The 20,070-nt window shown below is 37.0% G+C and overlaps 1 protein-coding gene across 4 annotated transcripts in view; it reads left to right on the forward strand.

The window, feature by feature from the left end:
- Nucleotides 1-20,070, forward strand: part of PARD3B (par-3 family cell polarity regulator beta) — a 394,980-nt gene that overhangs the window by 16,461 nt on the left and 358,449 nt on the right. For all 4 annotated transcript variants that reach the window (XM_030277633.4, XM_012574931.5, XM_030277632.4 and 1 more), the window contains one exon: nucleotides 8,207-8,308. In XM_030277633.4, coding sequence (XP_030133493.3) covers nucleotides 8,207-8,308 — 102 coding nt within the window. Of the gene's footprint in view, nucleotides 1-8,206; nucleotides 8,309-20,070 lie in introns of those variants that run through there.

Consider the following 20,070-nt stretch of genomic DNA (forward strand, 5'->3'; position numbering starts at 1 on the left):
GACTTGGGATATGAAAGGTAAGCTTTAAAATCTTGTAGGTTTATTTAGAGATATTTTGTTCTGGAACTTTTGTGTTAATTTGCACAAGGTTGAGTCTTCTGTGTTTCTGCATTGTTGAAGCAGTCTAATCTAATGGACTTGAAAAGCTAAAGGATATTCATAATTTATAACTGAAGATCAGTTTGCACTTATATTCTTACATTTGTGTAGTTATCTTGGATTCAGTGCCTGGCATACAGTGTGCTCCACTTTTAACTGAGCCTGTGAAGGGGAGGTTTTGGCTGGTTCTTACAAGTGCAGTGTGTATACCTTTGTCTAAATGTGTATCTTCAGCTTTCTTAGTAAAACTGAAACAGGCATACATGGTCTTCTTAAATGTTGGAGTGTAATGTAAAAGTGGTCTATGTGATCCTCTACTGATGTGTTCTCTGCATCATGCTTTATTTCAGTAATATTCAGACAGTTATATTCAGAGAGTGTTTTTTCATTCGCATTTGGATTCAATACAAAATCTGAATGCTCTTATTTTTGAAGGGTTCTAGTGCTGCAAGTCAAGTAAAAGTTGGAGTGTTAGTTGAAATACTCTGGGTCATTTTGTATTTATATATCTTTTTATATTCCATAATAGCGAGATTAGCAGCAGCTTTTTCTGTTTTCCTCCTCAGACTGAATATGGGAAATAGGTAATTTTCCCCTCTGCATATTGAACTCAGGATAAACCAACTCTCTCTTCTTTCTCCTTTCCGATTACAGTAAAGTACCATCCCTGCCTTGTGGAAAATGAAGACTTTATTATTAGTGCATAGTCCTAGTAATTTCTCAAAACATAATAATTTAAAGATGGCTAAAGGACAAGAAATCTAGTCCCTCTTTGCCAAAAATATCTCTGAGGGCCAGAAGAGACTTGCTGTCCTTCCTTCTGCTGTGACCTACAGTACGCAAGTGTCAAGTGACTCAAGTGGAAGAGTCCTTTTCACTGTGCTCCCCTTGATTTATAGACTATGTGAAGAACTTCCACTGTGTTTGTGTTCTATGGTTTGTCTGCTAGGGTCTCAGGCCAGGATCTTTATCTTCAGATGTGACCTGGGACATTTTTAACAGATGCAACTGTGTATGTAACCTGTGTGCCAGGTTCCTTGTAGCTCACATCTTCACCTTGAGAGCTCTCTGATGTCTAAGCCCACCTTGGCTGTAATGAGGTGGCTCTTAAAACCAGTACCTCTTTGAGCTTCTGTCTTCCCAAGGAAAACAGAATGTGCTAACTGTACATGAAAATTAATCAGAAGGAAAAATTGCAAAAAGGATGAGTTTCATACCTCCAAAAGGAGTGTGAAGAGAACAGGTGAAGACAGAAAGAAGTGATCATCAGTCTTTGCTGTTATGTTTTGACTGCTAGTCATGGACATACTTGGTCCTGTTGATTTCTCAGAGCATAATAATTCAAAGATGGCTAGAGATCAAGAAATATTCTGGGTCCCTCTGGGGACTAGGGATTGACTAATGGTATTTTGGACCATTTAGCATGTCAAAGATAAAGCTGGTGGTGAGCTCTACTTGTGCTGTGTTCTAGCCTCATTCCTAAGACTAAAAGGAAGCTCTGCTTTTTGGCTACTGTGCCTGGGAAGAGCAAGAGATGATTTTTCTGCTTTTTTTGGGATTGGTAACGAGTTGCTTTTGCTACAGATCTGTGGCAGTCCACAGGCTTCATGTATGAATTATTTGGTTGTCTGTTTTGTGCTCTTGGCATCCTTAAGGGCCGGCAAGGCAGTGTGACCAGACTGTGCAAGTGCACTGAGATAAACCCAATGTTTCTGACAAAGATGAATGTTTCTTTGCTGACCCGATCTGATTAGTTCCCCTTTTGATATCAGGTTTTTAGTGCCTTCAAAGACAGAAACTTTGACTGTTTAAAGCAATCTTATGTAAATCACTGTTTTTTCAGAACTCCTTTGCTACTTTCTAACATTTGGCTACATCACATCTAATCATGATTTGAAAAAAGAAGTGCCTGAGGGAAGAATATGTTTTTCACAACTAGTATTAGTAGAGAAAATGAATGAATCTGAACAAAAATTTAGTACATGTGAAAATACATAGAATGAGATTTAATTTTTTAAATATCTTGTTTACAGGGAATAAAGTTAAATATCTTGTTTACAGTTTGAATAAAGTACCACTTCAGGAGTAGTTCCCTCTACTGTTGTTTGAAAAGAGATCCTTCTACACAGAGGGAGAAATTGTGTTGTTCTGAAGAAAATAATCTTTAATTCACCTCATACTTGACTATTTAATTTATTCCTTTTAGGAGGAGTAAAATTTCTGAGTCATCTTACTGTGTGAGGAAAACTTACTAACCTGTCTAAAAAAATCAAAATGTGTGCTTCGGTCAGAAGCAAAGCATCATGGGTATAACAGCTTAGACTGGTGTTACTTCTTGTGATCATGTTTTGGCATGAGGTTTGAAAGCTTGTTAGACCTGCTATATTTATTGTGAAAAGTGAAGAGCTTTGTCTTCCATGTACTCACAAGTTTGATTGCTTGCAATGAACTTCTTTCTGTTCCCCATCACCCTGCCAGTTAAGGTAGAGTTCCTCTCCAAAGATGCTTTCTTCTGCGGCTTTATTTTTATAGTACTTTATTTCATCTGGAGGAGAGATTAGGAAGCATCCCTTACAGTCACCTTTCTAAGACTATTTCTGCTGTATGGCCTTCTGTGTTTTCTGTAGCTTTATTTCTGGATGTTTAAAAGCAGTTTCTCTCGGAGCAGACTGCCTTGTCCTTTGCCCTCCTCAGCTTTAATTTCTGTCCTTGAGCTCACTCAGTATAGATCTTTCTTTAATATTAATAACTTGAGAGAATGTGTGCCACTCCAGCTGGTAGAAAGCTATAAAGAAATTTTATCTTCTCTCTAGCATCTTGCATCATTTTCACTTCTAATGCAAGCAGGGTCAGAGTTTTGGTGAGGGAGAACAATAGCACGAGGAATTTTTTAATGCTGTCTCACTGTGTTGTAGCATGTTTCTCTTCCTTGTATTACCTTAAAGATTTCTGCTGCTTTTGAGTTTCTAACTGGAAAGGGTTAAAAATGTGTTTGTTAATGTTATGCTGTAAAGACAATGTAGTTAATTAGAGGTAAGAATTTATTTTTTCAATAATGAGACCTAGAAATATGAGCTTGTAACATCCTCTGGTATGTATAATGTAAACTAAACTCTGGAAGATTCCTGAGCAGTGAAACCTAAATATTGCTTTATGTCTATTTTTGACGTTTGTGAAAAGAAGACCCAATTTGTATTCAGTTACAAGCGTGTGTGTGTAAATATATATATGTGTGTATGAAGTATACTCATGTACTTCCTATAGGGAGGCTTATTCAGATTAGGTCTGTGCCAGGAATTGCTGCATTCAGTAATGTCTGGAACAGACTTAATCTCTTGTGAATATAGCTGTTCATCTTTGATTTTTACAGAAGCTTCTTGTGGCTCCTTTTATTCCATAAAAACTGTTATGTCTGTAACCTACAATATTGTATGCAATGGTACAATTTGTGCATGTGAGGAGTGTAGAACTTGTGGTTGTTTACCTGCTGTAAGGACAGGGTGTGATGCATGTTGGGGCGTTTGGATTTTTCCTTGAGGGGTTTCTCTTAGGCTGTACAAGGACATCAGTGCATGCATGTTGTGTTGTTGCTGAGCTCTAACTGTTCAGCTCCAGATTGTGATAGTAGCAACGTTTGCTTTGTGATCAGCTCTTGATTTTGGAAACTCGGTATTCATATTGATCTAAAAACAGAGGCCAACCTCTACTACAGCTGAAGATGACATCCCTATTGGTGGCAGTTGAGATGAAGTTTGAATAAAGTACCACTTCAGGCTTGTTTGGAGGTGGTTTTGGTAAGCAAACCAAAAATGCTTAAGGTTGTTCTAATTCATTGATAAACTTTGAGAAGGATTTAAAGATAAAGTTTGAGGCTGTGACCAATCTAAGGAGTATGTTCCTCTCCAAGTTGCTTTTTGTGCTCTGCTCCCCAAGGTGTGGTGTGAGAGTAACTACTAATGCTTAGTGCTGTTTGGCTGTGTGTGTACATTGTGGAGCTTTAAAATGCTTACAGAAATCATTAAATACTACTTATGTTGAGGTAATGCATCACGTTGCAATTTATAATCTAAAAATGATTGTGGTAGAATATCTCTTTTACTGACCTTAACCTAAAATATTGCTTCATCAGAAAATGTTTTATGATTATGGATTTTTAGTTTTACTTTTACACTGTCTAAATGACAGAAAATGATATGGCCAGAGGCCACTCCTTCTCCCAAGTTTGACCTGGCATTTATTCTGTTGTTGTGTATGTGGAACAGGCATATATGATTTCCATTTTCATACTGTATTTCATTGAAGTCTGTTTGCTCTAGTGAAGCATTGATGTGGAGGTACTTCAGAAATATCAGCATGAGGAGTAAGTTTAAGTCAGTCCTATTTCTGATTTTTTTTTAGTGTATCCCATTGTTACTATATTAAATGAAAAATTCCAGGATATGGTTTGCTATTAATTTTATGCATTCTGCACAGCAGAACAAAATACAGTATCAAAAAATAATTAATTGTGAAATCATTAAGTGGTGTTTATTTTATTGATGGTCAGCTGAAACGTATTTAGAACTGTTAGGATTCTCTTGCTCATTAACAGTCCAAAATACCCAGTGTGAACTGTAATGTTTGATAAGTATGTTGCTTAGCTTTCATAAAAAGAGATTGGTACTTTTCTATCTGAGTTGGGAGCAAAAAGAATCATGAATGCACTCCAACTTAAAATGTGAACCTATTGATTTATTTAAAAACCTAACAATAAATGGGAATGCTTTAATTATAAATTGATTAGTTTTTCATTTGAGTAAGTGTATGTTGACTGAAAATAAATGTGTTGAAGAATTCTTGAACCTGTTTTAGACTATTTGAACAGTGATGGTGTTGTATTAGGTGGCAACAGCTAAGTCAGGATTCTGTGACAAAATGAATGTCAAGCCCATTTTTAAAAATTTATGTCACTTCTCTGCCTACATTGCACTTCTGCATTCGTGTGACCTGGCTTTAATTTAACATTTGGTAAATATTTGCATAGTAATTCCTAAAGTGTTCTCCCACACATAAAGGAAATGATGATAAACAGCTTTTAAGTGGCTTGATGTTAAACACAAACATGACTTGCAGCCCTAAGGTAAAATGCACATTAGAGTAACTGTTCAATATTCATTTGCCAAGTGCTGTTATGAATTATACCAGGTAACTCAGTCATACGTTTTCTTTACATAGATTTTTACAGGTTTGTACCTCACCTGAATTTCTGCCTAAGGGTTATGTACTGTGCTGTGAGAGAGCTTCTCGCCAGTTGTGATGCTAGGATTTTTTGGAACCTTAATTTGTGTTTTCTTCAAAATGAACTTTCTAACAGCATTTAGGAGCACAGATAGATTCAGGTAACCATACCTGAATGCTGCCCAGAGCTTTCAGGGTCTATTAGTGTCTTATTTTTACAAGAGGCTTTTTTGCTTTTCAAAACTTAAGTATTTCTTTTTTAAGCATGTCAACTTTTAATGATGGTCGTTAAGGATATATGGTGAAGAATCTCTCTGTCATTCATTAGATAAGCCATTGTTACTTTTGTGACTGTGCAGAGGATAATCTGGGCTATCTCGCAGTAGTTACTATTTGCTTCATCAAACAAGTTTATAAAAAACTCCCTGCTCCCAGCATGGGTTTTTAACTTTTGGGGATCAAGTTCATATAAGCTAATAGAAGCCATTCACATTTTTATTTCTGAGGCAGCAAGTGTTCAGTCTTGCTCTAGTCTGTGCTGGTTATTTCCAACTGGGGAGTCCTTGAGATCAGAAGGTTGTAGTGTGTACACACCGTGTGTACCTGAGGCACAGTATGTGTTTAAACCATTAAGAAGTATTTTCCTTCAAAACAAACTGTGAATCCTGCTCTACTTTAGTTCTTGTACTTCAGTGTGAATTGTCTGTTTTCTTTTAAAGAATCTTACATTGGCTACACTTGTTCCAAAAGATTGGTGAGGAATGGCATTGTCTGTTCTTTAAGATTATTTTAGAGATGTTCTCTTGATAGTGCAATTCACAAAAATAATTAAATTACTGTATTTGCTGTGGCCCACTGTGAGAGAGGGTTAGGAATTAGTTAAATTTAATGTAGTTTAGGGTGGCTGTGTGTCTTGAGCTCGTGTCCTGCCAATTTGCACCATTCTATTGGGATAATAGGGTTTTACAATTGTTTTTCCTTTGTTTCTGTTTCAATGACACATCTGGCTTGGTACAGCTACCGAATCACAAATAGAAGTGAACACTGAAAGCAAAATATTCTAATCAGCTGTTTATTTTTAACTTCAGCTTTTTTATTAACACTTCAATGGCATAATACAGCAGGTTTTAATGTATCTTCAGCCAAATAGTTTAGCCACAGAAGTTTGTCCAGTTAAGAGGAGTGATTTTCAATTATGCTGTTTTAATGCTGCTAACTATTAAAAGCTTTGTGGTTGCATAAGTTAAAAGGTTCAGGAGGCACATCTGTAGCTACTGATGTGTTCTGGTTTTAAAGTATAATATTTTGTAAGTTTATTGGTAGGGTCAAACTACACCCTTTTGTCAAGGTAGCTGCATTAGGTAAATTGTATAATCTAACCTGCTTATTTATTGCATAAAGGTATGTTTCTTTTCTGTATTTTTGTCTTAGAATTTTATGGTTATGGTAAAAATACCTAAGCCCTGGGCTTAAAGATAGAAATTTGAGCTGCAGTAGTTGTACACACTTTGACACTTTGCAGAGAAAAAAGTATATTAATTGAAATTCTTAAGCTTTGTAATTTTGAACATGTGATACCTAGAATGAGCAAACATTTGCTTTTTCACAAATGGGTGGTTTCATTGCAAAATGGAATAACTGTAGTAAGAGGTAAATTGGTGATTAAATGGACATGTTCCAAATAGATGTACTTTTAGATGCTTAACTGTGTAGTTGTTATGCAGCAGTACTGTATCTATTTACACTTAACCCTCAGTTGCAGATCATGAGTGGTCATCTTTTTTTGTCCACTTCTGAAATGTTCTCAAAGCTATGTGTGTGCATGCCACTTTCCTGGCCCTCAATTTTAGCATATTCTGGCCACTCTCCATAGTTTTTGAAGGAGGACTCAAATATGCTTTATAATCCTAACCAGGCATGTTTTCTTTCTTCACTGTGCTGTAGCAGATGCAATGTTCATCAGTGCTGATACCACAGAGTACTCACACACGTCACTGTGACTCACTGGGCTGCCATGTTCTCATTAAATTACGAGAACTGGTCCTAGAGGATGAGTCTTAACTAAGGCAGTTCAGATATTAATAGCACTCTGAAGTTGTGTACACAGGTAGCTGGTGTAGTCTGGGGGCAGTGCCTACGGACTGTGTGTCTGCTCTCTGATTTTGTATTTCCTGTCAGGGAGAATTTGCTGTTGAGCAGTACACTCTGAGCCTTTTGGCTTCAGGGTCAGTGGAATGATGGCTGAACTCCTGGTTATTGAAGTGAAGGAGTTAATAATGTATGAAGATCATATTAATTTTGAAGAATAAATACGATCCTGTTAATATGGTACGCAGTGTTGCATTGGAATTTGAGAGTATTTATTTGTGAGAGCAAACTGGAATTTACTTACTCATTTTGGGTTTTTGACACAATAGTATTATCTGCCTCCTCAGAGAAAGAAATGATGGATGTGTTTTATATATCTAAAAATATATGATACACCTCTCCACAACTTGTCAGGAGGGGTGCATGTCCATCCATATACATATTTATTTGTTTGTTTGTGCTGATGATAACCAAAATATTCTATCTATAAAGTAGTATAAAATAAAAAGATTTTTTTTCTGTTGTTTTAAATGTACTGTTCAAATTAGCTAAAAATTGATAAGGAAATAAAAATGTATGTTTTAAAGAATTTTTTTGTAGTGTTCTGTAAGTATTTCAGAACTTTTGTTTTTCATCTGTGGTTTTCATTTGTGCTCAGTTTCAATTTTGAGTAGTAGCTCCAATCTTCTACCTCGTGACTATAGAGGGAGGTAGGTGGAAAATTAGTGGGACACAAAACTGCTATGGCTGACAGCATTGAAATCATGCAAGGGTAGGTTAAAGTCTTGTATCTGTCTTACAGGATCCAGCTTCCTGGGTAAATATTCACCACCTAGAATATACAGATGGAGGAATCCTGGACCCAGATGATGTCCTGGCAGATGTTGTGGAAGACAAAGATAAGGTAGAGCTTGTATGAAAATGTGATGTGTCTTTTCAAGTAACAAATGCTGATTTCTCATTTCTTGGATTTATGACAGGTGAAATGGATGTTAAATATTCTTAAACATATCTGCCCATAATTGCTGTAACTCTCCCCTTCTGGAGTGGAATGGGGGAGTGGGAAGCATGACCCAAGTAGTGAAAAGAGAAGCCTAGCAGTTCACATAGGGCTTAACCTTTTCAAGCTGTTCTGTGTCTCTTTTTATTTCTATATTCAAATACCATAGTGAAAAATGTGGGGTTTACAAGACTTTTTTTCTTTTTTATGCCACTTAAAAATAAATGCCACTTAAAATATGTTCTATATTTGCATGGAATTAAGTTTTTGAGAATCATTCAAATATCATGGTTGAGTGTGACAAAATAGACAAATCCTGTGATGACAAGAACAGCTACTTCACCTGTTAAATTTTGGGAGGAGTTCCTATGATTTGCTACTGAAAGTCTGAGCAGGCTGCTTATTAATTTTAAAAGCTGTGAGTCTCTAAATTTCAATTAAAATAAGACAAATGTCTTGTCTAGATAGTAGTAGCTGCAGAGAAACCTCTTTTAATTTTATTTTTAATTGTCAGAAAAATTTAGTTTTGGGAAACTTATTGGTGACTTATTCAGCATAGAGAAGGAGGGGTATTAGTTATAAAACTTTGCTGATTTTATCACTTTTTATCTTCATTAAATCAGAGGAAAAAATATTTAATGACTTTAAACCAAAGAGCCAAATATGGGATATGCCTGTGCTTTTAGACAAATTGCTTTGTCTAGTTAAAGTGCCATATGCTTGATGACTTAAAAAATAATCTAGTATATTGCAAATAGAATTGCTAGTTTTGTATGCTGTGTTGATTCTTCAATGACTTAATACAAAGCAGAACATTTTGCTTATGATTAATGGGATGTTGCTTCTTTGTGTCTTAGAAAATTGTTTAGGGTTTACTTCATGTCATTTTAGGGTGGTTTGTGTGGGAAGTTTTAAAAACAGTGGAACTCTGTTTTTTATATATTCTTTTTATCATATTTTTGTTTCTTGATTGTCCATATTTACTGAAAGTATACTTAAGATACCTTAAGACTTTTTCCCCCCAGGAGTGTTTGGAGATCAAAGGACTAAGTTCTGAAATTGAACAGCTGTGTATAAAGAATAAGACCATAACATAAGATGTCATAAAGTGAGATATTGCATCAAAGAGAAATGTTTTGCTGGTCTCATTAGTTAAGTAAAATTAGTACATTCACCCAGGATTTTCTCTATCTATACTGATAGAGGAGCTCTTGTGGAAACGTGAGCATCAGTGTGCAGAATATTTGATATGCTGTGCAGTTTTTAACTTGTGACCAGAGCTATACCTTGTCGGTGGCTGTCACTGGTTGAGTATGTGTAACTGAATAAGCTTCTAGGTCACAGCTGTGGGTCTAAGCTTCCTCAGTTATGACAGTGCTAAGTGAGGCTCTGAGGCTGCCTTAGGGTAAACTCGCTGGGAAACTTGAATCTTACTCTTTGAAGTGGTCTGGTGTGGTTTAGGAATACAGCAAGCTCCTCAATTTCTCTTCCCGTGATATATCAATTACATGGGATATATCACTATCATCTTATTTTCTTCAGAGTGGCTTGGTGAAACAGGGATAAGAAACTTGCTGAACAGAGCAGCTGCAGTGAAAAATCAGATTTTTTTTGATTAAAGTAAGGGAGAATGTTGTAAGGGGGTCTGAGAGGTTGAACAACTCCTTCATTTGAGAGTGGAATTGCACCATAGCATGTGTAAGGAGCTGTCCATGCTACCTACTTACAAAGTTTGATGTGATCTGAGTATCAAAGAGCCAGCTTTATAAAAGCCTTACTTACAGTTTTGATAGCTTTACTGTGGCTTGTTAGTCTTTCAGCTTTCACCAGTGTTATTTCATACATAGAATCTCTACTAGGGGATCTTTAAGGTTTGCAAAAAAGGGGAGGAAATACTCAGATTGACATGCTATTTTATTTGGTTTTTAAAATCCCTGAATAGATGAAGGAATTTTTGGTACATTTATCTGTGCTCTGCTTGTCTTTGGTTGTGATTATCTGTATATGTGGTAAATGAACAGGCCACAGGTTTGTTACTCCCTTGTCCTTGTCATTCTTTGCTGTGCATCCAAGCCAGTGACATAGTTTCACATTTAATCAATCACTCTATAAAAATAAGCTTGCACTTAACCTCAGTGCCTTTAGCCAAAGGTGTGTTTGGCACTGCTGACCAACAAGCTCTTCAGTGGCAGAGGAAATGCTGCTGCTTTTTGAAGAGATAATCTGCTCTAGATCATACTTTGATAGCAGTAAATTAGCACAGTTTCTTCAGAGGAAAATGTCTTTACTAATCTATTGAATTCTTTCACTGTGACAACAAAACAGGGAGAGTGCTATCAGATATAACTTATTTGGAATTTCAAAAGCTTTTGACAGTCCTTAACAATAGACTGCTAAGGAGGCACAACTACTCATGAGGCAAGCAGCAAGTGCTGTAGTGGGTTAGTGAACCAAATGAGAGGGAACTAAAAAATGGACTAAATGGTGAAGTTCCAACCCTGAAGTAATGGCATTGGAATGTGAAATGCCCATCACGGGGAGTGGCAGTAGTGTTGAGCTCTGCTTACATGATCTTCCTGACTTCCTCTTGAACTCCAGATTAATCAAAGTTCAGCTGTGCAGCTATCAACTGCACAGTTATGCTGGACAGAGTGGCATTTTTTAATTGCCTATAAAACAGATCTAAATTAGTATTACATGTGCTTGGTAACGTGTCATGTGAGAATGCTTTGGAAATTCTGCTGGCTGAGAGTCCTTCTTGCTGCTTTTGCCTCAGCAATAATCTGTGACCTAATTTGATGTCCAAAGCTAGTTGACATAGTTTTGTAGAATAGCTTTAAAATCGCTTGTTTTCAGCAAGTTATCCAGCAATTGGTTCATGTCCTGATACTCTGAATGATGAATTAATTAAAATCCCCACATTTTGTCAATTGAACAAGAACATGCTATTTAAATTGTCTGATTTTAATGTAGAAGTTATAAATGGAATCCTCTTTGTATACTGTTCTTAACAGATCTCCCACTTAAAATGAACTCTTGAGCAGGAAAATGTTCTGAGAAAATTTCTTTGCTGTGTAAAGACGGACTACAAAATGTTTCCTTTCATAGTATTGTGCACATGGAGCCCTGTGCTTGGCACATGTCTTAAATGCATAAACTTAATGCAACCATCTAGACTTCCTGCTGATTTTTATATGGAATCATGTTTTCATATACTTGCAAACACCTGGGGAGGCTAAGAGGATGTAATGAAAGCCTGTGTTAAAACTTGCTTTGCTTATAGCAAACAAGCTTCCTAGATCAGAACATTTCTGCTTTCTGAATAAATGTAGAGGTCTACAGGGAAAATATACTTTTCATCAAACTTTATATGTATATATGTGTTCGTATTTTGACAGGATTAAATACAAGGAAAACACATTACATGTGTGCTTTTTCAACAGTGATCTTCTGAAGTAGATGGTGGTCTGCTGTCAGGGTGCTGGGTTTTTCTTTGGATTGTTTTGATTTTGTTTTGTAGGATTTTTTCATCTGTTTGCTTTTGTCTCTCTTTCTTGTTGCTTGGTACTTTTTGGTTTTTTTGGTTATCTTGGATGTTGTTTTGTAAGACTGTGTTTTATTGTAGCTACAGTTGCTACAATGCTACAGAATGTGTAGTATTTTAACTACAGTTGAGCCAACAAAGGTGCTGAACATTTTGTAAAAGATACATCTTTTTGTAAAGATACATTTTCTGATCAGCTCTGATGGGAAAAGATTAGGCATGTCATCCTAGGAGATGATGTGGGTTTAAGCTCTCCAGAGACTTGTTTATTGGCAGCTCTGCTGCTAACAGTGGGGGGTGTTTTGTGGTGTGGGGTGTTTTTTTTAGGAGTGGAAGGAATAAAAAAAGTAAGTCACTGTGATGGTCAGTGTGCTGACACTGAAATAGCAGGATACCAGTATGATCTTAGAAATTAGTTTTTTCTTGAGTATCTTCTTTGTTAAATATAGATGCGTAAGGGTTTTTAACAGCAGTGGAAGCTTTTGAAGGACACAAAGCAACATTAATGAAATGCTGAAATAGTGACAATCAAGATTTGTAGTGACTGCAACTGTCATTTAAGTGTTTCTAATGATGATATCAAGTAAATGGTATGAATTAAGTGTAGCTCAGATACCTATTTTAGCTAAGCATTTAATGAAATATTAAATCGGAAAATCAATGAATTCTTTCTTCTCAGCTCACTACAGCAGAAATGCAATATTGAGAAAACATGTCTCCTGGATGGTCTCCTAATGCTAGGGAAATCAGCTGCTGGCTGTTCAAAATGGCTATTGGGCCCATGCATGCTCCTGATAAGAAACTCAAGATCTGGCTGAAGCTTTTGTCACAGATGCTAAGTAACTCTTTGAAGCCCTACTTCAGGCAGAGCCTTTGCAGGTAGCTTTAGTTTCAGTGATGATTTTTCAACTGTGAGGCTGGTTTGGAAAAGATTTTTCAACAAAACAGTAAAAATGAAACAGATGTGAACTTCAAGACTGATGTAATTATACAAAAGAAATGTCTTTCCAGTTAGAAAAACATGCGGACAGGTGTGTTTTCTGCCAGTGGATTTGGAACTTTTCTGTTGTTTGCAGGCAGGTTTAGTCACTGGGAGTGATGGCTGTCTGGGTGTAGCACTATAGAGCAGTAATTTTTTGACCTGGGTTTGACTGTGTAGACCTTCATTTTGTCTGTGAGAAGTATCATTTTGACTGTGTAAGTGATAGCATACTCTAATGTGCAATGTGTATTGAAGTTATAATAAGCTAATTCCACCTTTGATCAATTTCTCTTCAACTATCAAATTTATCATGAAACAAAAGTAAATCAGAGCCACAGTAACCCTTAGGTAAATATAGAAGCTCTGACTGAAGACTCTAAGGTGATAAGGAAAATTTCTACATCAAGATGGAAAATGGCAACATTAAGTGAGAATGAGAAGGGGGCTAGTGGATAGAAATGTCTCAGTGGTTTAAATAAAGGGCTGGGATAATCTGAGGCAGTTTCATCTCGCATGGAGTTACAGCATTGCTGCTTCAAAAACTTCCCCTGAATGTCAGTGGCAGAGGCCTCAGTGCTGTTTTAAGTTACCTCCCAGTGTGTCAGCAGAGCCTGTAAATGTCATGCTTTACAGCTTTTCTGTTCTATGGCTTGATTCTCAAATATGTGATCCATGCAAATAATGCATACTTAAGTTAGAGAAATGTTTTTCAAACTCTAGACTTCAGTGTCATTGAACTTTGTAGGGTTTTGTAACTTACTGATAAATGGGGTGTAGAATAGAGGAGTTTTTATTCTTCAGTTTGTTGTACCGTAGTGTATTGTAATTGTTTGAGAAAAACAGGAAGAGATATGGGACTTCATTACAGCTTAGCATTTTTACCAATTGAAGCTTATGCTGCAGTGTTTTTTTTTTAATATATAGACTCCTCTACAAATTATTGCATACTGGGCAAGTTTACCTTGGAGAAGTTTTAAAAATCCCATTTTTATGAGACTGTGGGAGAGGTGTCTGGTGGCACAGAAAGCAGTTTGATGGTAGTTTCATGTAATATGGAGCTAACACTGGAGGTCTGCAATGGACAGGATAGTTCTAAATGGTGTGTTGTAATTTGTATGCATTGTGGCTTTCATAACACCTGTATCAAAAAGAAAGAAGAATTAAAGAAGAAAAAATTACAGCTTTTTTTCCTTGTAAGGTGGTTAATGTTGCTCTAGACTAGGGCTTTGACACAATGTTTTATGACATTTAGTTGGTTAATACCATGGCCCATTATGCTCTAATGCATGTGCTTTTGCTGAGTGTTGAACTGGCTGCAGCAAATACATGCTTCAGACTTCTGACACTTAAGGCTTCTGGCAGTGTCTTGGCTTCTGTAAATTTTAATGCATTTTTGGAAAAATGGGTGTTCAGAGGCAGTCAATTTTGATGTTTAGTTCCTTACTGTTAATAAGGTAAACCAAGGGATTAGTAGATCAAAAAGCCTGATGTGATCAAGATGAGGAAAATGAAGTTGCAGAAATTTGGCAAAACTCGTATGTGAGGCCTGCTGTTCTTTGATTTGGTTTTAATGCGTTTTTGGTTTTTTCCCCCTTATTATAATTTTAAAGTTGTGGTTAGTATCTCAGCCAGACTATGTATAGTTGTTTGTGTCTCTTCCTTACTGCCTCTGGTTTTGTATTTCTATTTTGTGATTTCAGTAATGAGATACTAAGATGCCCAGAAGTCTTAAAATTTTATTAGCAAAAGGAAAACTAATTATTCATTCTTCTTTCAAATCCTAAATTGTAAAAATTAAAATGGATTCAACTTGTATTCTGCACAGCATGTTTACAACCTCCAAAAGCATAATACAGTATGAACATCTTTGTTCAAAGTTTATTCTATTTCTTCATTGTGTAAATTCTTTGTAATAAGTTTCAGCTGTTATTTCCAATAATCAGAGTTATGAGGCTATGAAATTGTTATTGCTGACAGTATTTGTTTATTTAAATATTCATATCTAGTTGTGAGTGATGAAGTTATAAAGACAAAACAGAATTGTGAATAAAAGCTCCATGCCATTTCTGCTCTGTCAAGGGAATCCCAGTAGAAACTCTTCAGCTGTCTGATGGTTAGCAATAGATCATACATCCACAAGGAAGGAAAGTATTAGGGTGTATTTTAAATAATACCTTTATCCTTGTTAGCACCTTAAGGTATGGAAATGTGGGACACAAGAAAATCCAACAAGAAAACAGGGTATCAATCCTTTTAGGCTGCATCAAAGGAAGCATTGCCAGCAAGCTGGAGGAGGTGTTTCTCCCTCTCTACTCGGCTCTCACAAGACTCCATCTGGAGTATTGAGTTCAGGTCAGGTTTCCTCAGCACAAGAAAGATGTGGACCTGTTGGAGAGGGTCCAGAGGAGGGCCAGGAAGTAGATTTGAGGGAAGGAGCACCTGTACTGTGAACACAGGGGGAGAGAGTTGGGATTGTTCAGTCTGGAGAAGAGAAGGCTCCAAGGAGACCTCATTGCAGTCTTCCAGTGCCTAAAAGATGATAAAAATGAGAGAGAGAGACTTTTTACGTGGGTAGAGAGTAACAGGACAAGTGGGAAGGTTTCTAAAGTAAAAGAGGAGACAGATGAGATATCAGGAGAAAATTCTTCAATGTGAGGGTGGTGAGGCGCTGGGACAGGTTGCCCAGAAAAGTTGTGGATGACCCATCCTTGGAAGTGTTCAAGGCTAGGCTGGATGGGGCTCTGAGCACATCCTGGTCTGGTGGACAGAGTCCCTGCCTGTGCCAGGAGGATGGAACTGGATGATCTTTACGTTCCCTTCCAACCAAAACCGTTATATGATGTTTCATCTATTGTAATAACGACTTTTCTTGTCATCTTGACAAGGCTTTTTGACTTGTTCAAAAGGACAGCACTGTTACTTGATAAAACTTTCCACTGAGTTTGTCTAGTCTTTATGAATAGTTAACAATAAAACAAAAACAAACAAAAAAAAGGCATTGGGGCTGGGGTCATTTTTGTAGAGAAACTGTAGACCTTGATTTGCTGGCCCTTCAATGAACTAAGATGGAGTTTTGTTTTTGCTATTGACAAAATAATATGTAAACCAGTCAAGTTGCAGCCTATTTTTAAAAACTTGTTTTCACACTTTTCAGGAGGAAAAGGTTTCATGCAATTTTGAGCCAGTGCTTGTTTAGGAAACAGATGTCTGATTTCACTCTTGTGTGGTAGGATATGCTGTGAGCCACCATATACATATAAATATATATAAAAAAGGATATTTTGGTAGGAGTTGGTCTGCTTATTTCTGACATAGGGTCTGAACTGTAAATACCAGGGGGAGGGGTCATCAAATCACCGTCGTTAGTACTTACTAAGCAACACTTCATTTCAGTAATGCACTGTCTTTTAGAATACAGATTATGAAGCTTTGCATTTTTATGAAATTTGTTTTAATTTATTGCTGCAGAGGTGCCATGCATTATTCAAGATTATAAAATGATTTGGATTTCAGGAGCATTTGGATTTGCTGATGAGGATTTCAAGCTGTGTAATTATGAAACTGTATGCACATGGGTTGGAAGTTCAGAACTCATTAGTGTAATCATTAAAATAACCATTTTTAAAGTGTGGTATTACATTCTGTGGTGTGCAATTACACTATCATGTGCTTCTGGTTACTGGAGACATGCTTGTTATAAACTTCAGGTCTAGTGATATGCTTCAAGATAAGTTTGTAGATTTAAGAACAGATACCTGGTCAGATGTTGCTTAAGTTGTTAAAGAAAATTCATTTGTACAGACTTAGAGCTATGCATACATGGTGCCTGTGTGCATAAATTTGCTTCCTGTTTATCATAGAGGAATTTATAAGCGTTATAAATTTAGTGCTGTATAATGTATTTTTTCTTAAAATAGGTATCTTGTTACATCTTGCAATGGTTACTTATTTCAGCTCTACCTACTTTAACAGTAGTGTGTGCATGAAGGTTCCTACCAGATGGACGACTCAGTTTCAGTTTTTTCCGGGGGATTGTTTGTGTTTGAACATTCCAACCTGTGAACTCTTTCTCTGAACATCTGTAAATACCAGGTTTTTTTTCCAGTTGTGATAAGTATTCCATTACTTGTTTCAGATAAAAAAAAAAAATCAAGTAACTATGACAGTAGAACTGTGACACTAATAAAATTCCTGATAGTTTTGGAATAAGATTTTGTATTTAAATGCTAAATGGGAGGTTTTTGGAGTTAAAATTCTCTTAATGTAATTCTGAAACTTGTGCTTTTCTAGTTTGGTGGTTTTTGATCCCTCTATCCGATCTGTGTTTTGGCTTTTCAGAATAAACACAGAGCAACACAGAAGGATTGAGACATGGATCTCTTAGTTTTTGGGGAGTATTCAGCTGTACAGCTGTGACACTTTCTCTTGACCTGAAAATGTGTTTTGTCATCTGGGCACTAAGTACTGTAGCTAATTGGTGATCTGACAAGTGGAGCTATCTGGTTTCTGTTCCTTGCACAATGAAAGGGGTGGAGGGAGTGTGGGAGGTCATTCTAAGTGCATCTGGCCACAATGAACTGAATGAACATTCAAATTTCCTGATGAAAAGAAGCTTAATATCTCTTTATGTAAGCATAACCTGGTGAAAGAGTTACTACTTCTTAGTGATTTTCACTGATGTAACAAATATTTGGAATTATGTATACACGTGTTGATGCTTAAGAGTCTTTAAGCACATGCATGTTAATGCTTACCAAGGGAATAATATGCATTGTAAAATGCTGTAGCCTTGTGGTGGTAAGATAATTTGGTGAATTGTCTTGTTATATAAAGTAAGCTGAGCTGTTAAATACTTCTACATAGTGGTTTAATTACATGTTTTGGAAGCTGAGAGAATTGGGATTGTTTAGCCTGGAGAAAAGGTGCTTTGGGGAGATTCATTGCAGTGTTCAGTACTTTAAAGGGGGCCTGTAAGAAAGGTGGGGACAAGTTTTTTAGCAAGGCCTGTTAGAATAGGAGAAGAGGTGATGCTTTTAAACTGAAAGAAGTCCACTTTATATGAGAAGGAAGAAAGTTTTTACAATGATGGTGGTAAAACTCTAGAGCAGGGTGTTCAGAGAGATGGTAGATGTCCTCTCTTTGGAAACACTGAAGGTCAAGTTGAATGGGTTTCTGGACAACCTGATGTAGCTGAAGATGTCTGTCTGTGGCAGCAGGGTTGACCTAGATCGTGGCCTAGATCACCGTTAAAGGTCCTTTGCAACCAAAACTATGATACTACTGTAGCATGTGTCCTGTTTAGATTGAATGAGGGAACTGGTTTTTGTTTCCTTTTATGGTTGGGGCTCCAGAGATTCTTTCACTACAAGGAATTAAACACTTACTGTGATATACTTTGTTTCCCAGTGGTGAAGGAGAAGTTTTGTATTGGTATTTCATTCCTTTTCAGAAGTGCCTGTGTTCTGGCCCGATGAATTGATGTTGGTCCGGTTACAGTTTTGGGATAATGCTTCAGTATAGTAAGCTTCCCTTATTTTAGATCAGTACACAACTCCTGTATCAAGTTCTGTTCTTCTAAGTCCTGTGACTCTTCCCTCCATAAAGTTAAAGCTTGTTTAAGTTTTGAAAACACTAGTAGAAATGTCACTTATATTTCAGCAGTTGCATGCAATTCGGGATTTATGTTTTAGCACTCTCCATTTGTAATGGGGAGATGACTAATACCACTGCTGTTGTGAAAGTAAATACCTCCTACAAGTATTTAAAACAAAACCAGTTCAATTCTTGTATGCAGGTTTGAGTCATCAACCCTTATTTTATTTAGGGCATAGTGGCCACATTTGAGGAAAATACATTTTAAATTGCCTTTGAAAATGCGCACATAGAGCCCCACACACATGTGCCAACTTCTTGATGTATGCAATGTGGAGTTTAACAGAAAGCCTACCCTAGTTTACCTTCAAAAGGCAGAGAAGGGCACTGGCTCCATACTTCAGCTCAGGAGGCAGCTTTGTGGCTGAAGCATAGCAGACTTCTATCGAAAGTGCAAAGTAAGTGTGAATTAGTTCCTTCCTTGCAGGGTGGAGAGGCTGATGTGTGTGAAAGGCTGTAGGGATAGAGACATGTAGACCTTTGATACACCTGTTGCACAGTAAATATCCTCTGAGAAGGTGTAGAAATAAGAGAATATGCCTCTATCTTTTTGAGAGATCAGAAATATATTCTGTAAAGCACCAGAACACTGACTGTGTTCATAAACTGCTTACAGGTTTTATGGAAGATGTTTAACTTGGAAGGAGACTCTGGGGAGACCTTTTTTCTCTCTACACCTTTGTAAAAGGAGGTTGTAGTAAGCAGGGTCAGTGTCTTCTCACAGGTAACAAGTGATAGGACAAGCAGAAATAGTCTCAAGTTGCACCAGGGAAAATTGAGATTGGATATTAGATTTACAAGTAAGAGGGTACAGCTCGCCAGGAGATGGGCCATGTCTGGGGAGATACAGAAACCCCCGGTGCTGATCGTTCACGTGAAGGACCCGAGATGGATATCATGGAAATCCTCAGGCAGATATATGTGAATACAGCGTTCCCGAATTCCCGTAAATTTCATCAAGGATTCAACAAACTCCGGACACTGATTTGTTCTCCCTCATCACCAAAAAGGAAAATCTTATTAACATATAGACTCTGAATGGAAGAAAAGACTCTGAAATCTTGGCCTCAGGTGGAATTTTCCCTATAAAAACCACTTGTGCCAGGATGGAAGTGTGTGGGCATGGAGGAAAACCTCTGCTGAGGCTGACTCCTTGTTGCACACCCAGGGCCGACCCTGGGCTCGACTCTGTTCTTTCCTTGTGGCTGGCTAGATAGAATTTGATGGCAAAATAAATATTTTATTTTTCATATTAATTTGGCTGGACAAATTTTCATTTATAACAGGTCACCATCCCTGAAGGAATTTAAAATGTGTGTAGATGTGGCACTTACAGACATTGTTTAGTGGTGGACTTGGCAGTGCTGAGTTAATGCCTGGATTCTGTTATCTTGAAGGTCTTTTCCAACCTAAATGTTTCTATAATTCTGTTCAGTATTAATGCTTTCTTGTTCTCGTATTCTGTGACAATGGAGTTAATAGTAAAAT

This window comes from Taeniopygia guttata, chromosome 7 (assembly GCF_048771995.1).
Source record: "Taeniopygia guttata chromosome 7, bTaeGut7.mat, whole genome shotgun sequence".
NCBI classification, from domain to species: Eukaryota; Metazoa; Chordata; class Aves; order Passeriformes; family Estrildidae; genus Taeniopygia; species Taeniopygia guttata.